We start from the raw sequence: 11,775 nt of genomic DNA on the forward strand, positions 1-11,775 counted from the left end.
GAGAGAGATCAGTTCCCTGGACAAAATCTCCAGGCCTTTCCCGACCTGGATCTGGCATCCCATTCCCCACCGGGGGCCAGGAGGGACCAGGCAGCTCTGATGACGCAGAGTTTGCCCTCGGAAGCTGCCATTTCCTTTAGGGCACCTGGAAATCAATTATTGTTCCAGAAGTATTCCCGGCCCGACCGGGAAGTTGGCAAGCCCCTGGCATCCTCCGGGCCTCCCACCCTATCCGTCTCTGCTGTCTCCTGTTGCTATAGAGACAACCGCGCTAAACTTCCACCCAGGCCGCGGTCCCAAATCCCGGATGTTGCCCTCCTGACCTGTCCTGCGCGTGCGCAGAGGGGAGGGACGGGCGGCCCGCGACCGGCGGGGCGGAAGCGGAAGTGCTGACGTCATGACGTAAACAAACGGCCGCGGGAGGGAAGCCGGGTGGGCAGGCGCGGGAAGGAGAGGAGGCGGCCGGGCGACGATGACCAAGTACTGCCGGGCGACCAGCTGCTCCAACTCGGCGGGACAGCCGCGGCCGGACAACCAGCGCCTCAGTTTTTACAAGTCAGTCCACTTCCGGGGTGGGGGGGGAGGGAGGGGTGACGTCACAAGGGCTCTGGTGACGCGTTGGCCGCCGGCCTTGCTTGGCCTGGGGCCGCCTGGTGGGTGCCCAGAGAGAGGCGGGAGGGAAGGGTTACCTGGTTGGTTGGGGGGGGGGGGCTTAATGGCTGCGTGTAGTCCATGGACTACAATACCCATGATCCCCTGTCCATGGACATTGGACAGCCCCAGTTTGGCCACCCTTACAATCATGGGAGATTTCCAGGGGCCACCTGGAGGTTGGCAGCCCAATGGGGGTTGGGAGTACGGAGCAGACATTTGTAATCATAGAAAAGGGCAGGTGGGAGAGATCTCTCCCCGCCTGGCACAAAGGTAGGTGACCTTTCTGCAGACTTCTGAGCCCGGCACAGGTTTGGATTTGGACAGAAGCCCGCCCTTGGACAAAGTTTGACTCCAGGGGCACCTTTAAGATCAAGCTTTATTCAAGGAGTAAGCTTTCGATGGAGTCACTGAAGCAGTTGGTGCAAACTTAAATGGACTCCGGGGAATGGTAGAAGACAGGAAGGCCTGGAGGATCATTGTCCGTGGGGTCGCGATGGGTCGGACACGACTTCGCACCTAACAACAACAACAAAGCTTTCGTGTCCATGCACACTTTTTAAAGGTAAAATGAAATGGGAATTATCAGTCCATACATACAGGTAAAGAGTGAGCAATAAATTAACACACAGAACAATGAAGATCTTGAAGAAGAAGTTGGTTTTTATATCCTGCCGTTCACTATGTGAAGAAGTCTCAAAACAGCTTCCAATTTCCTGTCCTTCTCTCCATAACAGACACCCTGCGAAGTAGGTGGGGCTGAGAGAGCTCTAACAGGAGTGTGACTAACCCAAGGTCACCCAAATGGCTGCGTGTGGAGGAGGAATGGGGAATCAAGCCTGGTTCTCCAGATTAGGAAGTCGCCACTCCACCAAGCAGGCTCCCAGATTAGGGACTAAGCAGAAATAACAAGTTTATACAGTTATAATTTGTTTGCAATAAATTCTAAGGGGAAACACAGTGAAGGAAATATGTGTCCAGATTGGAGAGTAATGGGCAGATGATTCCCTAATTGAGGAATGCTGAGAGTAATTAACTGAGGCCCTGCCCTAATGCTCATCCGTCTCCTCTCAAGCGTGGAAGTACCTTTACAGCATCTTCTTCACAGCAGGGCGATGATTTCTCCCTAAGCAAGAGAAATACGTTCTAGTCTACCATCCCAAATTACAATAATTTCTGCTATTCATTATAATACATTACAATCTACTTTTCAAATGTATTCTTTCAAATCCGAATAAGAAATAAAATAAAGAGGATGTACAGTCCTTCTGGGGGATTGTTAGGAATGCAGAGGTAAGGGCTGAATAAGGTTAGCATATGAAGGGGAGATAAGAAACTGATATCCCTGTTAAGTCCCGAGGATTCCATTCTTTTGAGCATTACAGTACTTTGTATACTTGTTTGTTCTGAAGCCTCCAGTTCCAACATGCTTAGCTGGCAGCAAGTCCCAGGACTGTCTCAAGGTCTCTGCTTTCTTAAATTTTTATTGCAGTGTGATACTGAGGTTGCTCCTTGGGTGAACAAAGCTGTGTGGAAACTCCCTGTCTCAAAATCCCATTTGTGGGCGTGAGTGTGTTACATGCCATCAATTTGCTCCTGACTTATGATGAAACTATTAACAACCCCCAAAACGCCCTAGGGAGGGAAGGCAGGGTGGTACAGTCCACTTTTGGAAGTTAAACAGGGCCCCTTGGCTTCTCCCTTGCCTTGGAAGCCCCATGGAATGCCAAAAGTTGGCTGCAATTTGGTGATTTTGTGATTTATATATCACCCATCTCGGTTGCCTAACAGGGTGGATTATAGTCTAAAACCTCAGTAAAACCACGATTAACCGATAAAATCAGGTTAAAAGTTCTATAAAGCCTCAATTTAACACTGTGGCGTCAGTCTTAATTACTGAGATCAAGTTGTAGCCAGCAAGTTGATAGCTTATTGGGAAGGGATGAGGGCGGAAAGGAGGGCAGAGGGGGCAGGAGGAAGGCATAAGATTCAATATTTATTTACTTAATCTCCATCCTGCCTTTCATTCCAGCAGGGACCCAAGCCGGGTCAACCTCTCCTCTCCCTGTGAGGTAGGCCAAGCTAAAAGTTTGTGACTGGCCCAAAGTCCCCCAGCATGCAGGGATTCAAATTGGGGCTCCCAGAGCCTGGTTGGATACTGTCACCCAGGAGTAGTCACACTGCGGCCCTCCAGATGTCCATGGACTACAATTCCCACGAGCCCCTGCCAGCATAGCTAGTCCGTGGGCATCTGGAGGGCCGCAGTTTGACTACCCCTAGGACTCCTAGCAATTGATGCCTGGTCTGGTCTCCCCTCAGGTTTCCTCTGCACAACCCCGAGCGGCTCCAGCAATGGCTCTCGCAGCTGAAGCAAGAGCAGTGGGTCCCTACGAAGCACCAGCACTTGTGCAGCGAGCATTTTGCGGCATCCTGTTTTGAGTATCGTTGGGGCGTGCGCTACCTGAAGCCCGACGCTGTTCCCACCATCTTCCAGACCTCCGAGACCCCACCCGTGAGTTTTGGCCCCCGGCAGGAGAGCAAAATAGGCATCTTTAAAACAGTTGGGAGCCCAGAGCTCTCCTGTAGAAGCCCACTTCTTCAGACACAGCGAAAGAGAAGTTTCCGGTCCATGCTTAGAGGTCGAGGGTAAATTAGCAGTGGCTTAGTAATCAGCACAATGAAGAGGTTTGACTGATTCAGGGACCAAGCAGGAATAACAGGCCTGGCATATAAGGCTAGCATTTATTTGGGCTCAATTCAGGAGGGGGTGGGGCACAAATAAATCCATCAGAAATGCCCATTTATCCCCAGTTTTGACAGATTTCAGTCCTTTGCTATGTTTTCATCTGGAATTTGTAGCCACACAAACGGTAATCTTATATGGTTGAGCCGGGGGGGGGGGTGTTGTACTATTTAGGCTTGGGATAGAGGTCCATTGCTCTTAAATGGTGAATGAACTCGAGTTCAGCAACCTCCCATTGTAATCTCCCCTTGAAGCTTTTTTGCTTGAGCATTGCAACTTTTAGGTCAACAGTGGAATGGCACAGAAGATCAAAACGTTCTCCTGCTGGTTTTTGAGTGCTGCAGTTTCTAACATTTGAGTCCAGTGGCACCCTTAAGACCAACCAAGTTTTACTCAAGTTGTAAGCTTTTATGTACAAGAACATTCTTTACACAAAGCCTTATATGTCCGGAGCAGAGATCAGTGTGTGGCTGTTAGCCACACGGTATAGATCAGCGTTTCCCAACCAGGGTTAAACATAACCCAGGTATATTATTATTATTATTATTATTATTATTATTATTATTATTATTATTATTATTATTGTATTTATATCCCGCCTCCCCCTGAAGGCTCGAGGCGGCTTACATAACCCCATCCCCTAAAAACCATAAGGTAACAATAAGTTCCAATAAATTTACAATAGTTGGTGACCAATTGGTCACAGTGGCTACAATGATGGCTTATACACAGGTTATACTGGTTGGGAGTGTGTGTTAAAAGTTACATTTTTAAAATTCATCTGGGGTGGTTTTCTCCTTATTTGGGCAGGTTGATCTGCCCCTTCCCCAAATGACCCGTGATGGGCCTGGAGGGCGTGGGAGTTAGAGGGGCGGCCGAGATGCCTCTCCCATGGTCAACCTGTTGGTGGGGCGGGAGTCCAGCTGGGGAAATCCACTTGGGGTTGGTTGGGGGGGGGGAGGTATTTTGTTGTTGAAGTCTGGGTAGGTGGGAGGGTGGGTGAGGTTTATTCCAGTGCAGCAGAGCTCTAGGCAGCTTCGGGGCTTGGGGGTGGGTGGGAACAGCGGCCGAGCTTCCATCTGCTGCTGCAGCTGGATTTCAGTCCTGGTCGCAGGTTGAGTAGGACATGGGGCAGCTTTGAGGATGGGGTGGGTGAATGGGAACGGGGGACCAGCTCCCGCCTGACACCACAGGCTGGGATCAGCTCTGGCAGTGTTCACGAGCTTTCCCCCAAGCTCTTCCACCTGAAATATTTCCCAGTGAACCCAGTCATTTAATTAATGGTGGCTCTAAACCGAAACATGGTCTCTTCCCCCAAATTGAAGGAGCGAAATAGACTTTTGGACCTCTCCTGGAAGGCGCTTCCAAAGAGAGGAGCTATCGTCCTGGGAGCCCCTTTGCTCCTGTGGATTGCGCTTCCCGAGTGAAAAGGTTGGTCAGTGAAGCCCAGTGGGGAGCCCCTTCTAGGTGTAGAGATCGGGGGAGCTGTAATGCACCATTTTTAAGCTGGCCGCCATATCCTTTTTGTGTTTCCTGCAGAAGAGGGAGAACGCGGCCAGGCCTCCTTCGGAAGTGCCGGCCAAGAAACTGATCCTTGAACACCTTGGCGAGGGGAGCTTGCCGGGGATGCAGGCCGTGAATCTCCAAGAGCCGGAAGCCTTGGAAACGCTGGCCATAGCCCTCGACCCTGGCATGGCTGCGGCCCCTATCTATGTAGAAACGCAGCCCTCAGCCTCCGATCTAGACCTCCGTGCCCTCTCAGCCCCCCTTGTCAACCTGGTGCCCCTCGTCCAGATTGTGGAGCCCCTCAAGGCCGTGACGCTGACGGTGGCTTCCCCGGCGGAGGCCGTCCCTGGCCAGCCTTCGTCAGACCCGTTGGAGCAGCGGCTGGTAGACTTTGTGGCGTCCCTCCCTCCGGAAGCCATCCCAAGCTCTTCTCTGGGGGTCTCAGAGCAGCTTTGCGCGGAAGCAGCAGCCGAGCCATCCCTGCAAGCCGTGGAGACGGAGCAGGGCGCCCTGGTGATCGAGAACGTCTCCATCGAGCCCTTTCTGGAGTCTGACTCCTCGACCGCCGCCCTCCTGAGCTCCCTGCAGGCCTCGTCCGCAGAAATGGTGGCTTACTTCGAGACCATCCCCACTGCCCCTGCGGCAGCGTCTTCCGGCGTGACTCCGCCTGAGACGGTGCTCTCCTCCGCCCTGAGCCTCCCCATCGTCTCCACTCTCCCCATCGTCTCTAACCAAGCCTCCCCTGAGGCCTCTGCAGCCGAGGAGTCGCCGCTGGAGGAGCCCATCCCGGACAAGCCCTCGGAAGAGCAGCTGGAGGAGCACCGCTACCACCGGGAAGAGGTGACGACGGCGGAGCTGGTGGAGGTGGTCATGGGCCTCCAGAAGAAGGTGAAGGTGCTTCAGCAGCGCCACCGCCGGCACTGCGCCAAGCTGGAAGCCATGGAGGGCGTGGTGGAGCAGCTGCGGAAGGAGAACTTGGTCTCCGAGGAGAAGCTGAAACTCCTGGAGATGGTAAGTCGGGGGGGGATATCAGGGTCTTCTCCGTGAGAATTTCATCTCGGTCTTGGAATTGGGATGCCTAAATATGTATAGGAGCAGAGACAACCCATCAGCCGAAGATGAATAAACGAAAAGAAATTTCCAAGCTGGCGATGGCAAAAAGCTTTATTCAGAACGGGTTCCTAGGGATAAAACCTCGTTTTCGTATTTTACTTCCTCAGTAAACTTGCTTCTTAATTGGGTTTTTTTTTTTTTCAGGGATACAAAGTCTTCAACCCACTACCTTATATTTTATATACCTTATACTTTATATTTTAAGCCGTATAACTTGGGACTATTAATATCAAAGGTGCATGAAGGTAACTACCGTATAAATGACCCCTTTACTGAGGAAGTAAGGTTTTATACCTAGGAACCTGTTCTGCATAAAGCTTTTTGCCATCGACAGCTTGGAAATTTCTTTCTGTTTATAAAATATGTATAGGAAGCTGCCTTAGTCCATCAAAAGTATTTTCTACTCAGCCTGGCAGCCGCTCTCCATGATTTCAGATATTGCCTACTCAGGCTGGCAGCCGCTCTCCATGATTTCAGATATTGCCTACTCAGGCTGGCAGCCGCTCTCCATGATTTCAGATATTGCCTACTCAGGCTGGCAGCCGCTCTCCATGATTTCAGATATTGCCTACTCAGGCTGGCAGCTGCTCTCCATGATTTCAGATATTGCCTACTCAGGCTGGCAGCTGCTCTCCATGATTTCAGATATTGCCTACTCAGGCTGGCAGCCGCTCTCCATGATTTCAGATATTGCCTACTCAGGCTGGCAGCTGCTCTCAAGGGCCTCAGGTATTGTCTGCCCAGGCTGGCAGCTGCTCTCCAGGTTTTTGTGAGGATTGCACTCGGTAGACACTGAGCCTTGTGACTTCATATCAGACTTCTTTATTCGGTGGTATTGGAGCAGCAACGTACACACACTTAGCTAGACCTGGGGATGGGCCCCCAGCTCGGGTGCTGTATTGTTTTTTTGATTGCCGGCCCCCACTCCCCCATGAGGGAATGCTTTGCCTTGTCAGTGGTTGGCATGGGGATGGTAGGGGCTGGTGGAATAGATTGTCAGGAGTGTGAAAAGAACAACCCAGGTGCTGGGTAGGCCCGGGGGGCGGGGGGAGACGTGAATGACAAGGAGTGTGAAAGGCAACGGACCCCAGCCAGGGGGCCAGAGAACTGACCAGGACATTTGAGGTACAGGTAGGAATTAGGATTGTGCACTTCGGCGGCCAAAGTGCACAACCCTCGTAGGAATCTCAGGACTGAATGGCTTCCAGATTACTTTAAAGCAGGGGTAGTCAAACTGCGGTCCTCCAGATGTCCATGGACTACAATTCCCAGGAGCCCCTGCCAGCGTTCGCTGGCAGGGGCTCCTGGGAATTGTGGTCCATGGACATCTGGAGGGCCGCAGTTTGACTACCCCTGCTTTAAACCAAAGGGGTTTGAACACTGCAACGGGCATTGCAACGTGGTACTCGCTGTAGAGGAATCAAATGAAATCAAACAGAATTACATTAGACATGGCGGATCCCACGGGGCTTTGACGTTCTCTCTTCCTGTCACCCTGGGGCCAGCTTGTTGGGGTTATGTTGATGGAAAGCCTTAACCAATGGAGGGGCCTGGACATGCCCGGCCCCCACCCAATCTCATTCTTCCCCAGGGAGGTCTCTGCAATCAACAAAATACTGCAGCTTCCCCAGGTGGTGGTTGGGAGTCCAGGATGTCCTTGAACTCACAGTGGGTGTGTTCATCAACAAAAGTGGGAATGGGGTCGTCAGGAGCCAGGTGCCATTGGTCTGGGGTTAGGGCTTTTTCCAGCAGGCTGGTCACAGTTCTCTTACAGCTGTTCTCACAAAGTAGTTCTCTCAGAGCTCTCTCAGCCAGGGTGTCTGTTGTGCGGAGAGGGAAAGGTTTTTGTTTGCTACTTCAGAACTCCTTTTGGTAGTGAAACCAGCTCTTCTTCTGAACAATGTTCTGTGACCTTCAGTGGGACTTTCTCCCAGGGTGCATAGGAGTACCACCTGTGGCTCTGTCCCTGCCGTTCAATACACGTGTAGTCCTTTGGCAGCGTCCCTTGAGACATTGACTGTTCTCTCTTCTCCCCCCCCCCCCAGGCCTGTTTGCAGACCAGCACTCTTGTGCCCGAGAATGGTGGCACGGTAGCCATTATCTGCCAAGACAGTGACCAAGCCCTGCTCTACGCCGTGCCCCAGCTGGCGGAGGAAAGCAACGAGACAGTCATCCACGTGGAGCAGCAGTAACTTGGAAACAGGCAGCGGCAGTGGGGAGCCCCCTGCTGGGCCCAAGGAGCATATTGGGGGACCCTCTGGGGGCCGCCCCATCCCACTGCAGGGACCGCATCCCCCTTGCTAATTTCGGACGAGTGTTTGGTGGCCTTGATGCTCCAGCACCCGCATTTTCACGGGAAAAGGAGAAAGGTCCTTCCGGATCGCTTGTGTTTCTTATTCTGTCCAAAATGATTGTATGTAAAATTGTCTTGTTGGCAGAGCAAACGACGACCTGTTCTCCTTTGCCATGGCTGGGTAACGCAATCAGCGGAGGGGAATGGTTCGCAGTCCCCATTTGGTTGCGAGCCAGTGGTAGAGAATTTCCTGCTCAAGAGCCATTGTCGTGGGAAGCCTTGAGCTCCTGTCTCAGGACGGCCCTGATTCTTGCACTATGCTTCCTTGGCTTCCTCTGCAGCGTCCCTTGGAGACTGGCCCTCTGGTCTTTTTTCTACTTGTCCACCAGGTCTGGCAGCACCTCAGCATCTTCCCTACAAAGTCAGGGATGGATTTGGGGTCAGTATCCCTACTGCAGATCCCGTATACCCAAGCAAGCATATGGGGTGGTGGTGAGGGAGGTTGCAGTGGCTCAGGTTCTGGTGAACAAGGAGCCCGGAAGTACAGGTCTCCATGCAGCAGCAGCAAAAATAGAATTTCCACGGCCCCTTTCTCTCTGAAATGTATTGTGGGAGTCGTTCTCAGGGAGCTGCTGTTTCTGAAAGCCTCTACGGAACCCGCTGCCAGCTGCCCAGCGTTGAAACAGGATTTCAGCGGCTCAGCCCAGAGACCTGACGGTTTCTTGCACGCCGTCTCTAGTAGCTGGTCCTTGTGTAGGTGATGGAGACATCAGACGGGGGGTGGGGGCATCTTTGGCTTTTGCTCAGCAACAACCGCTAAGTCTCCATAACGTCACCATAGAGCAGGGGTAGTCAAACTGCGGCCCTCCAGATGTCCATGGACTACAATTCCCAGGAGCCCCTGCCAGCGAATGCTGGCATTCGCTGGCAGGGGCTCCTGGGAATTGTAGTCCTTGGACATCTGGAGGGCCGCAGTTTGACTACCCCTGCCATAGAGGCATTTCTGTGGTGGGTGGGGGTAATTCTCAATCCCCCCCACCCCTTTCCTCCTGGGTTTTCCACTTCTGCCATGCAGCCAGCCTTAGGGCTTCACCTCACCCTGCTGTCTTCTGGCTAGCCAGACTTCCCAGGTGGCCACTGAAATAAGAGCCTTGGTTCTGGATGAGAGCACAGGCGGAGGAGGAGGAGGACTAAGAATGCTCTTCCTTCCTTTCTAACATGGGTTCTCGATTGCAAACTAATTTGGGAATTCAAAGGTGGAGCTAATGACATTGTGATTGTGTTAGATGTTGGTGGGGGGCAGGGTAGAGGGGCGGAAACTGCTCTCCCCCTCCCCCTGCAATGTGGGCCTTTCTACCAATCCTATAATAAAGTATGGGGAAAAACCAAGATAGTTGAGAGTCTTTACTTAGGGGGAGGGCTTGGCACTGTTTGTTTTGAACACAAGTTTTGTTTTGGTCTGATGTGCTTGGACACGCATATGAAGCTGCCTTATACTGGGTCAGACTCTCAGCCCGTCAAAGTCAGTGTTGTCTGCTCAGACCGGCAGCAGCTCTCCAGGGTCTCGGGCAGGGGTCTTTCCCATCCCCTCCTGCCTATGCTTTTTAGCTGGAGATGCCGGGGATTGAACCTGGGGACTTCTGCCTGCCAAGCAGGGGCTCTGCCACTTCCTCTCCCCACAATTATTGCAAATATTAGTTTCAAAGACACTCAAGCACATGAAGATGAATTGGAGCCTCAGTCCACCAAGGTCATTACTGCCTACTCAGGCAGGTAGGGGCTTGCCATGGCCTCAGGCAGAGAGGTCTGTTACTCCACCTCCTTTTCACTGGAGATGCTGGGGATTGAACTGGAGACCTTCTGTGCATCAAGCTGACACTCCATCACTGAACAGTGACCCTTCCCGTAACATTTGAAACTGCCTTGGTGTTGTGCTTAAGAGCAGTGGCTCCTAATCTGGAGAGCCAGTTTGATTCCCCACTCCTCTTTCACGTGCAGCCAGCTGGGTGACCTTGGGCCAGTCACAGTTCTCTTGGAGCTGTTCTCACAGCAGTTCTGTCATGGCTCTCTCAGGGTGTCGGGGGAGGAAGGGGAAAGGTCTTTGTAAACTGCTTTGAGACTTCTTCAGGCAGTGAAATACGGGGTATAAAGCTCTTATACAGGATCAGGCTAAACTACTCCGTGAGGGCTCTGTGAAGTGGAGCTACCTTTCCCATATAAGAGCACTATGAAAGGCAATACTAGCTGTGTAATTTAAAACATTTTTAAAAATTTTAAATCCTTTTTTTTGCATATTTTTAGAATGTATGTATTTTATTGACCTTGTAATTCATCCCAAGTCTTTTTGAGAAAGAGCGGAATAAAAATCAAAACGGCCGGCAGCCGCTCTCCAGGGTCTCGGGCAGGTCTTTTGTATCTCCTCCTGCTGAGCTTTTTAATTGGAGATGCCGGGGATTGAACCTGGGACCTTCTGCCCACCAAGCAGGGGCTCTGCCACTGAGCCACAACTCCCCTCAGTGCTACTCCACACGGGCTGAGTGTTGTACCATCATTTTGCACAACCCGCTGCAGGTATGTTGCTGGAATCTGCTGTGCTGGTGTATCGATTCCTGAGAGCCCATTTATCCTGTATCGATTGCCTTTGGCCGTGGCCCAACTCGCTTAGAAAGCCAGCCTTGGTCCCTGAACGGGCGCATGAACAAGCCTCCCATCCATTCTGCATGCCATCCCGACCCTAATTGCTACTGCACCGATATCAGGGGGAAGGGTTAGTGTTGAAGCTTCGAACAGAGATTTGTAGTAATGGGTTCTGTCTGCCGCTCTGACGAGGTTTGGGCTGGCTGGAAGCCTGGCAAAGCCACCTGCCTGGGCCCACATATACTTGAAAGGCTCTCGTATAGAACAGAGGTGGTCAGCCTGTGGTCCTCCAGATGTCCGTGGACTACAATTCCCATGAGCCCCTGAAAATGCTGGCAGGGGCTCATAGGAATTGTAGTCCATGGACATCTGGAGGACCACAGGTTGACTACCACTGGTATGGAAGATGGAGCAGAGTGGTTTTCTGTTGCCCCAGAACCAGTGGGTTGAAATTAATGCAAAAGAATTTTCATCTAAACTTCCGTAAGAAGTTCCTCACAGTGAGATTGGTTCCTCAGTGGAACAGGCTTCCTCGGGAGGTGGTGGGTTCTCCTTTGGAAATTTTTAAGCAGAGGCTAGAGAGCCATCTGACAAAGATGCTGATTCTGTGAACTTAGGCAGATGCTGAGTGGCTGGGCAGGAAGGGATGTGCCAGGGTTTGTCTCCTGTGGCCCTTCCTTGCCTGCCCAGGGAAATACCAATCGCCATTCTGGGGTCAGGAAGTGAATTTCCTCCAGGCCAGACTGGCCAGGGATTCTTTTTTACTTTTTTGGGGGCGGGCATCATCTGGGCATTGAACTGGGGTCACTGTGGGTGGGCAGGTAGTTGTGAG

The 11,775-nt window shown here is 52.0% G+C and overlaps 2 protein-coding genes across 2 annotated transcripts in view; one reads left to right on the forward strand and one right to left on the reverse strand.

The window, feature by feature from the left end:
* Window positions 1–450, reverse strand: part of WDR62 (WD repeat domain 62) — a 40,848-nt gene extending 40,398 nt beyond the window's left edge. Inside the window, exon 1 of the mRNA XM_077318459.1 lies at window positions 324–450. The gene's annotated coding sequence lies outside the window, so the exon portion shown is untranslated. The remainder of the gene's footprint in view (window positions 1–323) is intronic.
* THAP8 (THAP domain containing 8) lies at window positions 394–9,695 on the forward strand. Its single transcript, XM_077318461.1, has 4 exons — window positions 394–555; window positions 2,971–3,163; window positions 4,934–5,911; window positions 8,059–9,695. Exons 1-4 carry the CDS (start codon window positions 473–475, stop codon window positions 8,203–8,205), a joined length of 1,401 nt encoding a protein of 466 aa, XP_077174576.1. The 5' UTR covers window positions 394–472; the 3' UTR covers window positions 8,206–9,695.
* Window positions 9,696–11,775: the final 2,080 nt, after the last annotated feature.

This window comes from Paroedura picta, unplaced genomic scaffold (genome assembly GCF_049243985.1).
Source record: "Paroedura picta isolate Pp20150507F unplaced genomic scaffold, Ppicta_v3.0 Ppicta_v3_sca21, whole genome shotgun sequence".
In the NCBI taxonomy this organism is placed as follows: Eukaryota; Metazoa; Chordata; class Lepidosauria; order Squamata; family Gekkonidae; genus Paroedura; species Paroedura picta.

What these genes read in the sequence shown, in the direction of transcription:
- THAP8 (XM_077318461.1), top strand. Translation starts at nt 473, where the DNA reads ATGACCAAGTACTGCCGGGCGACCAGCTGCTCCAACTCGGCGGGACAG. An exon ending in AGACCTCCGAGACCCCACCC is followed by an intron (nt 3,164 to 4,933) that starts GTGAGTTTTGGC and finishes TGTTTCCTGCAG; the next exon opens with AAGAGGGAGAACGCGGCCAG. An exon ending in AGCTGAAACTCCTGGAGATG is followed by an intron (nt 5,912 to 8,058) that starts GTAAGTCGGGGG and finishes CCCCCCCCCCAG; the next exon opens with GCCTGTTTGCAGACCAGCAC.